We start from the raw sequence: 10,489 nt of genomic DNA, 5'->3' as shown, positions 1-10,489 counted from the left end.
GGGGAGAGCTGTCTTATACCCAGATCTTCTATTCAAGTAACTATGGTATATATTGTAAACATAACCTAAGGGAGTGACCACGGATTTATGAGTAGTATGTTGGATTAGGAATCAGGGGACCTGGGTTCTTTTCCTGCCCCACCATTGATTTGCTTTTTGACTTGGGGTAAGTTGCTTTGTCCCTTTCTGCCTCTGTTTCCTTATCTTCATATTGAGATAAAAATGCTTACTTTTCATGGTAAAGTACTTTGAGGGAAATAAAAACATAAATGCTCAGTACTGTAAAGCAAGAGTTTTTAAAGTGGATCAAAGATGAATCAGGACCTTTTGGATGCTGTCAAATTTTAAAGTTCCCTCTTAATTTCCAACCCTTATTTCTTTTTAAAGTTTTAAGCGTTGCATACCTAGCATAATCTTGTTTTTACAAATATGTTTCACTTCAGATCAATCTAATAGGGGTTGCTCTGGTAGAGAGAAGTTATGACTCCTAAAATGTTCTTTTCAGTTTACAATAAACCCAAATCCTCACAGATTTCAGCTAGAGCTTAAAACAGAAATAAGTGACAAGTCATCCTAATTGCCTTGTAAATTAAGTTTTTTGCTCCAGAGATCTTAGTAGCAGAGTACTTTTTCAGCTTTAATTGTATAGGAAACCTTCTGAAGCTTAGCCATGTTGGCATTTGCTCTCAATACATAGGTTTATGAAATGTCAGTGTTTAGAAGAGTCAGGACAAACGAATGAGAAATTGAAAAGCCTGCAGTAATACGAGAGTATTTTATTCTGAGATTTGAGTCAGTTCTACTTAAATGTTACATGTTTGTAATCTTTATGCCACCAAGACTGTGCATGTGGCCTTGATGCATCTTATAATTCCATCTAGCATACCTGTACTTTCAAAATAAGTGTGTCATTATCAAATTAGTACTTAGTCTTATTGCTGTATGACTAATCAGAATTATAGTGACAAATTCCTCATGGTTAGCATAATCTCACTATCTGTCTTTGGGTTGGTGTAGTTCCATGTTTGCTGAAATGTGGCTGTTAAATTCTGCTCATTGCCTTTTGCAATTATATTCTATTATGATTTTACTTCCATTCTTCAATACTATTATATCCCTTAGGATTCGTTTGGACACCCTAATGATATGAGGATAGGGGAACTTCGCCCTTCAATTGCTGAGACTCCTTTGTACCAGCCTAAACTTGTTCTTCTGGGTAAAGAAAAAAAAGGTACTGTCTTGATTTTTAAACTTCTACATGAAGGTTTGTGTAATAAATGCAAGTGCAGTAGATAAGCTTGAAGTGCAATACATCATCCTCTGAGGTGTTAGATATCACCCTCTGATTTATAGCTGTTTTACAAGTATGTTTTCATGGATATGCATGGTATCAGATCCTGAAAGTCTAGTGTTGAAATGTCCTCATGCGAGATAATGCTTGTTTTATTTCAGAATCAACAGATGAGTCTGAAGCAGATAAGATCCATTGTCTGAATAACAGCGTTTCCTCAGGCACTTACTCAGACTATTCGCCATCCCAGGCTTCCTCAGGGTCCTCTAATGCTCGTGTTAAAATGGGATCCTTGCAGTCAACAGCTAAAGAAACCGTGAATAATGCTTTGTGGAGTAACAGGTGTGTTTCTGTATATTAGGTGTGATTTTTCTGTTGTCTTCCAGCTTGGGTAGTCATGTGTACTTGGGCAAAATTAGGTCATAGAGGTTGACAAAAGCCAGTTTATGTACAGGTGTAGATAACTGCATGGGGTAAAGGCAGTGCACCATCAGGACTTCTGTTTTCTAAATGTCTATAGTCATATGCCTTTTTCAGGTATATATAATAACAACCTACTAAAAGTGCACAGAAATAGAAACAGAATACAAGCTTTTCAGACAAAAGGCACAGATTGGGACCAGCAACTGAGTGTTTGGCACAGTTTAGAACTGATGGAATATAAATAAATTATATGCATCCCCCGTGCTGAGTTTCTCCTGTACCTTTGCACAAAGAAATCATCCAGAATTGTTTTAATTTAAACTGTCTGTCAACAGCCCAAAGAAATTATTTTAGCATCAGGGGATTGACAGGGCAGAGCAATACCTATTAATGTCCAGTTTTGCCCAGCCATGTCCCTGCACTAGCTTCAGCAAATAAAGTAGCATAAGAGTAGCTATATCAGTTCTGTGCTGCCCAGTTAGGTCCAGCATTTTGGAAAATTTCCCCAGACAAGATAAACTGGCTTGAGAGAATCATTGCACTGCCGCAGAGACACGACTGCACCCAAAGTCCAGGACCACTGTGCATTAGTTTTTCAGCAGTTTCATTCATTATAGCCCAATTTGTTGGGTCAATATATCCAGATCTTTACTGGCATAAGCATTTTATTGCCCAATTCTTTTGTATGTGTTCATCCACATTTCTTCAAAATACTGTATTTTTTGCATACAACACACTTTTCCCCCAGAAAACAGCTGCTGGGAATTATAGCGCTCATGACATATGGAATACAGTTTCTGTCAATTATGGGGCAAAAGTGAAAGTAAAATATGCATGCCATCCATGGGGAGCAAAAGAGTGAGCAGGCTCTGCTCTCTAGCTGCTACTATTATTCCATTACTTACAACCAGGAAAGATCCTTTTTTCTTCATTCTGCCTTTCAAAACAAGGAACATATTTTATTTTGGTGTGAGTAGTTAGCAAGAAAATATGGTAAGTTGGGTGGGTTTTTTTTAAATAACACCAACCCCCCCCCCCTTTCAGGTTGCAATGTTTAGAACACTCAGAATTTGGGAAATCCAGATTTACAGTTACCTGTACTGCAACCTTATCTGGTGATGCAACCTTACATATTCAGCTATTACACTGAATAGGACTGGAAGTCTCGGGGAGCAAAATATGGTTGTGTAATATAAAAAAATATCATTGTGATGTTGCAAAAACTTTATAACTAGGGTGTCCAGACTATGGAACAAGATCCCCCCAGAGGTGGTGCAATCATCTACCCTGGACATCTTCAAGAGAAGACTGGACGGTCACCTGGCTGGGGTTGTCTGACCCCAGATGTCTTTCCTGCTCATGCAGGGGCTGGACCCAGTGATCCTTCAGGGTCCCTTCCAGCCCTATGATTCTGCTATGATTCTAATTAAAAAGAGTATTGTGACACATGTAGACAAGGATTGTGAGGGGCGGGGGGAGCTCAGCTGAATGACCACTATCCAACTTGAAGTTGGAAAATTTTCAAGTGTCCGTGTAGAGATGGAATGACTGGGGTCAGAAGACTGGGTCTGAGTGTTAAAGGGAGCTCAGTTTGACTCTCCCCTCTGCTCACATGGTGAGAGCTACTCTGTGGTCCCAGTGCAATATGTGCTGCGGCTGCTTTTGCAGCAGTGTGGGTCTCACTGTAGCATTTTCATATTTTGTTAATATATGGGCAGGCTTCCAAAATTTTCCTGAGCAATATATTAGACAGAGAGGAAATTGGGGTCAGCAGTTTCTGTCTAAACAAAAATGAACTTACATAAGCCAAAAAAGACAATTCTCTTTGCTAAATTCCAGAGGTCTGATGCAAATAAAAATATTCTGAGAGTTTTTCAGAAAATCATCTGAATCTTTAAAAATGGAAAATATTAGATAACCTTAAATACAAGGATTTCAATTAGTCCTTTCTTACTGAAAATGCAAGTTGGGTAATCTGCTCTGCCTGCATGCAAAGTATCTTGGCTGTAAGGACACACAAATGCAGAAAATGGAGTGTGAAACATGTTTGCAAAAATTCAAATGTGAAAAAGTTACTCCTGCACTGATTTTAAAAACTGGAATGGTAACAGTAGGAAATAGGCTTTCTAGACTTAAACAGACAGCAGTAATTTGTCCATTTCTACTCTACCTTGGACTTTTGATCTTTTGCTTGTTTCTAGAGTTATATATTTATATTCCCTGTATTCCAGTTCAAAAAAGCCTACAGATGTATTCACTGTGAAGCACTGGCATAATTTCTACACATCACCATATAAGCCTAAAACGTAACAGCATGTCAGAGAATACTAAGATGATTTGTAAGCATAGCATTCTGTTAATTGCTCACACATTGAAAAGAGGCCATATGTTCTTCATTTCATTTTATTTTTATTTTTTGCAGACTTGCACAGTCGTTTCCACAGCCTCTTGAAACAAAGCCATTACTCAGCCAGCGAGAGTCTGCTCCAGCGGGAAACCTGCAGCAACGCAATGATCGGCGACCAATGAGTGACACATTCCCTGATAGCTGGAATGATAGTTCACATTATGACAACACAGGGTTTGTTGCAGAGGAGAGCACAATGGAAAATTCTGGCACTAACCCTCTCTTGAGCGCTAAATCTAGAAGCACATCTGCTCATGGACGCAGGCCTTTAATTAGACAGGACAGGATAGTTGGCATTCCCCTGGAACTTGAACAACCTACACTCAGAAACACACCTGACTCAGAAGTGCCTCCTCCCAATCCTTGGCAAAATTGGACCAGAACTCCTAGTCCTTTTGAAGACAGGACAGCTTTTCCTTCTAAATTGGAGAGCACCCCCACCACCAGCCCTTTGCCTGAAAGGAAAGATCACATTAAAGAATCTCCTGAAATAACTAGCACTTTTTCTCCAGGAATACCATGGGAATATCACGATTCAAATGCTAACAGAAGTCTTAGTAATGTCTTTTCACATATTCATTGTCGTCCAGAGCCTTCTAAAAGCATTATTTCAATCAGCAAGAGTACAGAGAGGCTTTCTCCAATGATGAGAGAATTAAAAACTAATAAATTTAAGAAGTCACAGAGTATTGATGAGATAGACATTGGTGCATATAAGGTTTATAATATACCATTAGAGAACTATGCATCCGGTAATGATGCTACCGGCATGCATGAAAGGCCAGACAAAATGATAGGACAGGAGCACGGTATGTCTAGTATGTCTCGTAGCCAGTCAGTACCAATGCTAGATGATGAGTTGCTGAATTATGGAAGTGTGAAGGTACAGCAGCAGCAAAAGCCGTCTGTGACAAAAAAAGTGTATCAGTTTGACCAAAGCTTCAATCCTCAAGGAGCCGTGGAAGTTAAAGCAGAAAAGAGGCTACCACCACCGTTTCAACACAATCCTGAATATGTTCCCCAGCAAAGTAAAAACATTACCCAGGATTTGATTAGCCCGAGAGCTTATAGAGGATACCCCCCCATGGAGCACATGTTTTCATTCTCCCAGCCTTCAGTTAATGAGGAGGTTGTGAACGCTCAGTTCTCAAGCCAGGGGTCGAGGTCAGGATTTTTGAGACGAGCAGATTCATTGGCCAGCTCCACTGAAATGTCAATGTTTAGAAGAGTCAGTGAACCTCATGAACTGCCTCAGAGTGATAGGTATAGCAGACCTCAGTATAGAGGAGCTATGGAACGCCAAAGCAGCATCTCAGTGTCTGAATCTCAGTTCCTCAAAAGGAATGGCAGGTATGAAGATGAACACCCTTCATATCAAGAAGTGAAAGCCCAGTCTGGAAGTTTTCCAGTTAAAAACCTTACCCAAAGGAGGCCATTGTCTGCAAGAAGCTACAGTACAGAGAGTTATGGTACCTCCCAAACCAGGCCAGTTTCAGCTAGGCCTACAATGGCAGCTCTATTGGAAAAGATACCATCTGACTATAACTTGGGTAACTATGGTGACAAGCCATCAGATAACAGTGATATAAAGACAAGGCCCACCCCTGTGAAGGGAAATGAGAGCTGTGCTAAAATGCCTGCTGACTGGAGACAACAGCTACTTAGACATATAGAAGCTAGAAGGTTAGACAGGGTATGTTTGGCATTTCTCTGCAATTAATGCCTTTAGTTGTGTGTGTTGATATTTCGAAGTATGTGCACGACCATTGGTTAATATCAGAATTTCCTATAATGAAATTCCATGTATTTATGTTGGGGGGGGAGGGCTCTGTGAAGGGTCTTTCTTGACATATAGTTAGTGTCAATGGTTCTTGGATAGATGTATTAGAGAGGCTTTGTCTAAAAGCATTTGATGTAAAACATCTGTTACTGTGCATATTCTTCAGTTAGCTATTGTTGTGGCACTGTCTGGACAGTAAAACCAAAACCTCTACCCCAAGACAGCATTAGCCATGATAAAGGAATCTGAAGGAAACAAGAAAGTCTTGGTGAGAAAACAATGCAAGTTTAAACTCAACTCTTCTTATTTTCCAGAAAAGTTATTACAGTCTTTAACGCTTTGGTTTTATAAATATATGGGAACAATTTTTAAACCATACCAGAAACTGGAGATAAGATGGACAGTGAATGATCTGGGTAAAGATACTGTCAAAATAAACCTAACAATTTAGGTATCTGGTAGAAAGTAAATCATTTTTTAATTTCTGAATCCAGGTCACAACAAAGGGTGCATTTCTGGCACGTCCAAGAAAGGTATCGGTAGCCAATGATTTCATATCCCAACTTAGTTTGTTGTTTTGTTACTTTAAATTTAGTGAGCCTATTTTATCCCACAACTGATCGTATCCCATCAGTTATGCCAAGTTTAACTGAGACAAAAATTATACCTATTGTTGCAAAAATACTTTGAAATGTAATTATTTAGGGTCTGTTATTAAATATATGGCCCAACTAGGTAATACAGTTCAGAGCAGAACAAGCAAACTATAACCGTTCCAAGCAGAATAAGTCTTTTTCTACTATTTTAAATGAATTGTTTTTTAAAATGATGTCTGCCTTTTTTTACATTCCCAGACTACTTGAAGCCAGTCTTTAATCTCGTCCTTTTAGGCACAGTTTGGGCATTTTTACATATTCCTCAGGGTGGGAAGTGGGTGCTTCAATTAGAGCGGCTCTCAGGAGCCTCTGTAATTAAAATGCCTGCAGCATCTCATGCATTCAGCATCCCACGCTTAAAAATGGTGCTGGGGGCGCTTTAACTAAAACTCGATGAGCTTTAGTTAAAGTGCCTCTGCCACCATTTTGAAGCATGGGGATACTGAATGCACATGACTCCAGGCTGCTGTAGTGTACTAATTAGCATGCATCGGAGCAGGCATTGGGCATGTGTTTAGGCATCCTTTATAACCAAATAAGCATTCTCACTTTCGGGAGAAAGAAAGTAAAAATGGGCAGTGGCCAGCATGCCACAGAGCACTGTTGAAGAATTGCCAGGCAAACCAGGAAATTTAAAATTGTTTTTTCGTCCCTTAAAACCTGTTTATCAACTCTTTCATCCAGTCCAGCTGCTAAACTATGCAGGCTGATTTTCTTTTACTTAAGAATATAAATTAGGAGTATTGTATAAGTTCCCTGTTCAGATTTGTAACAACAGGGGGTCCTGGTTCATGTTGTAGGTTTGTACTGTAGGAAAAAAAATTAAAAAGCACTTAGATTGCAGTATAAATGTCAGAACATTTGTGCACATCTCTGCATCCTCCAAGACCCAGGGCTGTTCTTGGGTCAGGAGTGACCCTCAGCAAAAGTTATACAGCCACATGAGCAGTGATTCTCAATGTGGCACTGTTAGGTGTGCAAACATCTACACAAGATTCAGAAGTTAAACCCAGAGATTTCAAATAGGAATCCAGAGTGTCAAAAGCATTCTGACCTGTTGTGGCCTTTCTGAGTTTTTGCAACTAAAGAATTGCTCAATTATTTTTCTGTAGTTAAAAACACTTGTAAAAACTAAGAGCTGGTGTTTTCTGCGGAGTGCCTTGAGTCTAAAAATGTTGAGAACCACTGCCCTTTAGATAAGTTGTCTAAAGGCTACAGCACCATCTTCCAGAGTCTCCTTATGGACCTTAACCTTATATTATCTTGTTTCCAAACCCACAAATCTCCTCTGCTGGGGCTTGTAAGATGCAGCGCATTAGGCTATCTAGGGAATTCTTTTGAGTCCCCATAATGGTGCCTTTCAGCGCTTATAAGCTGCTGGGACAGAAGGAGAAGCTGATCCTGAAGCACTACCGAGTGCTTTGTTCAGTTGAAAGAAACTAGGACCAATTCTTACTAAAGTCTGACCATATGAACAATGAGTAGTTAAACTGAATGGAAACTTCTGCATCTGCCTACCTGCCTCATCTCCAAACCCAAGTTTTCTGGGCTGCTGTGAAGCTTGATTTTCAGACTGAAGGTACATTAACTCCTTCCCAGAGAGGCTCAGGCATTGCAAAATCTTGGCTGCTAGACCGGGACTAGTGTATGGAGGTTTCCTTTGATATATGCCTCCCAGGCCGCCTCTTGTTTCTGAATTTGAAGGAATTTCATTATTTCTCTGCATTAGAGGACACTCATTTTTTTTCAATGCTCCTAGTTCAGTTTCAAAAGGAAAGTTTTAGCTTTAAAGTAGCGCAGATATTTGAAAAGCACAGCAGGTGGGATGGAGGAGGGAAGCAGGACTTGCTAGCTTACACGTCAAAGAGTATCTACTTTAAAAATAAAATCAGTATTTTTTTAAAGATTATATTATGTTTCTCTTCTTCCTTTATTCCTTACTCTGACTAATATAAAAGTAGCTGTATTAGGAGATATAGCCATATAAATAGGATAATTTTGTAATTACGAGTCACATTTGTGCTCATTTATGGAAGTATAATCTTGGGCAGATTTTGGTTCCCAGTTGTAATGTAATCATCGTGATTAATTGAGGTTTTAAGTATGGACATAATACCACTAATAAAAAAGCCCTTGCTGCTGAACAAAGCTTCTAACTAGAAATGGTCAGGAATGGATTTTTTATCCTGCGAAAAAGTTGGCAAGGTTTCAGAAATAATTCTATCCTGAATTGGGTAAAAAGCCAAGTTCCAATTTTTATTCACAACATAAAATTCTGAATAATTCTCATTTCATTAAATGTTTTGCTTTGATGTGGACCCTTTATTGTTATATTAAAAAAATCAAAAGCCATTTTAAAACAAAAATTAAAAACATTTAAAAGTATTTTTTCCAATTTTCTACAACAAATGTTTATTATCAGCATTATAATTTCCTAAAATCTTTGGTTCTATTGAAACAGAATTTTTCAGTGAAAAATTTGCAACAAAAGTCTTCTGCTCAGCTCTACTTTTGACAAACATTGATCAAAACTATATTAAATATTTTAACAGTCTTGATTTTGCAAACGTTTTAAAATACAGGTTTGGCATGGGAGTGCCTTTCAGATGTTTTCATGTGTGACTACTAATGTGCGCTGTTCATAGAAACTCTGAGCAGTTTAATTTTTTATATTTCAAGAATCTACCAATAATGGAATCCACTAATAGTTTAGTTTCAAATGATGTGGATGTGCTGCTGAAACCTACCATTTCAGTAGTGCTTGAAAAAGATTAAGATGTTTTGGATACTCTTGACAGTAGCATATCTTAAGCATAATGTCCCTTAAAGATAAAATCACAAGTAAATATCAAAAGTGTGTTCTAGCCCTTGTTGATATTTTGGGGGAAAGTAGGTTTATATTTTTTAAATGGATCCATTGGAACCACGTACACAATTCTTTATCAAAGTGATTATTATTGTTATGGCTACTGAATTGTAGAAAATGAATCTGTTTGCTTTCCATACCAACTATAGCACAGAAGCTATGATGCAATGGTTTCTATACAGCCCAAAATCCACTTAATAATAACCAAAGTGGTTTGGAAAAACTGCCCTGATCTGATGCAAACTTGTCTGTGTTTTACAACAGTGTAGGTATATTTTAATAGCTCTGAAGTCAAGAAATTACTATTCAATTTTTTAAAAAAATCATCCATGTTAAAAATAACATTAAGGATCAAATGGGCAAACAGTTTAGCTTTAAGACCAGAACTTCTTCTTCACTTTAGTTGCATACTTATGGTATATGAATTACTCCTTTTCTTTTCCTTTCTTTTTTCTTTCTTTCTTTCTTTTCTTTCTTTTTTTTTTTTGAGAACACACCATAACCAATCAAAATAGAGCAGGTTAAGGGTAGAATTTCAGGGTGAACTTTATATTTTCTGATTAAGACAAGTCTTTGTAATTATATTTTGTTTGTTTAAAACATATGTAAGGCCTACTGTGAAGATTCAGATTGATTAAATTAGTCTCATACTGATTTCTGCAATTGCAAGTAATAGAGTCTATAATCTGTTCACAAAATACAGTAAGAAACAGCCCAAGACATAGGTCTGACTGATGAAAATCTTCAGACTGAGCTAATACAGGAAACAGCCAGGATTGAATCTGACCAGGTGATCCTGTTGTGTATAACTTTGGTCCAGGTAGTCCATGTAGTGCACAGATCCATTTGCCATGTGTCTGGGCTACCTTTAGTCCTCTCCTCCACAGAGACCTGCCAGAGGTTCAAGTGCATTGCAAACAGGATGATGCAGAGTCCTCTGGTATGGCTTTTTCCCTGCTATTGCTGGTAATTCCCCTGCATATTAAGTTACTGATTTTGGGCCACCTGTGGATGTACAAAGCTTACCAGGTTTTGGCTCCACATAGCAAAAAAAAAAAAAAAAAAA

The 10,489-nt window shown here is 38.3% G+C and overlaps 1 protein-coding gene across 3 annotated transcripts in view; it reads left to right on the top strand.

The window, feature by feature from the left end:
• LRRC7 (leucine rich repeat containing 7) overlaps window positions 1–10,489 on the top strand; it is a 290,296-nt gene that overhangs the window by 229,814 nt on the left and 49,993 nt on the right. For all 3 annotated transcript variants that reach the window (XM_019528410.1, XM_019528409.1, XM_019528408.1), the window contains exons 16-18: window positions 1,123–1,231; window positions 1,453–1,633; window positions 4,137–5,814. In XM_019528410.1, the coding sequence (XP_019383955.1) occupies window positions 1,123–1,231; window positions 1,453–1,633; window positions 4,137–5,814 (1,968 nt within the window). The remainder of the gene's footprint in view (window positions 1–1,122; window positions 1,232–1,452; window positions 1,634–4,136; window positions 5,815–10,489) is intronic.

The sequence above is a fragment of the Gavialis gangeticus genome, unplaced genomic scaffold, assembly GCF_001723915.1.
Source record: "Gavialis gangeticus isolate Ggan-Ray unplaced genomic scaffold, GavGan_comp1, whole genome shotgun sequence".
Classification (NCBI taxonomy): Eukaryota; Metazoa; Chordata; order Crocodylia; family Gavialidae; genus Gavialis; species Gavialis gangeticus.
Note: the sequence above shows the minus strand (reverse complement) of the source record. Positions and strands in the feature narration are given on the sequence as shown.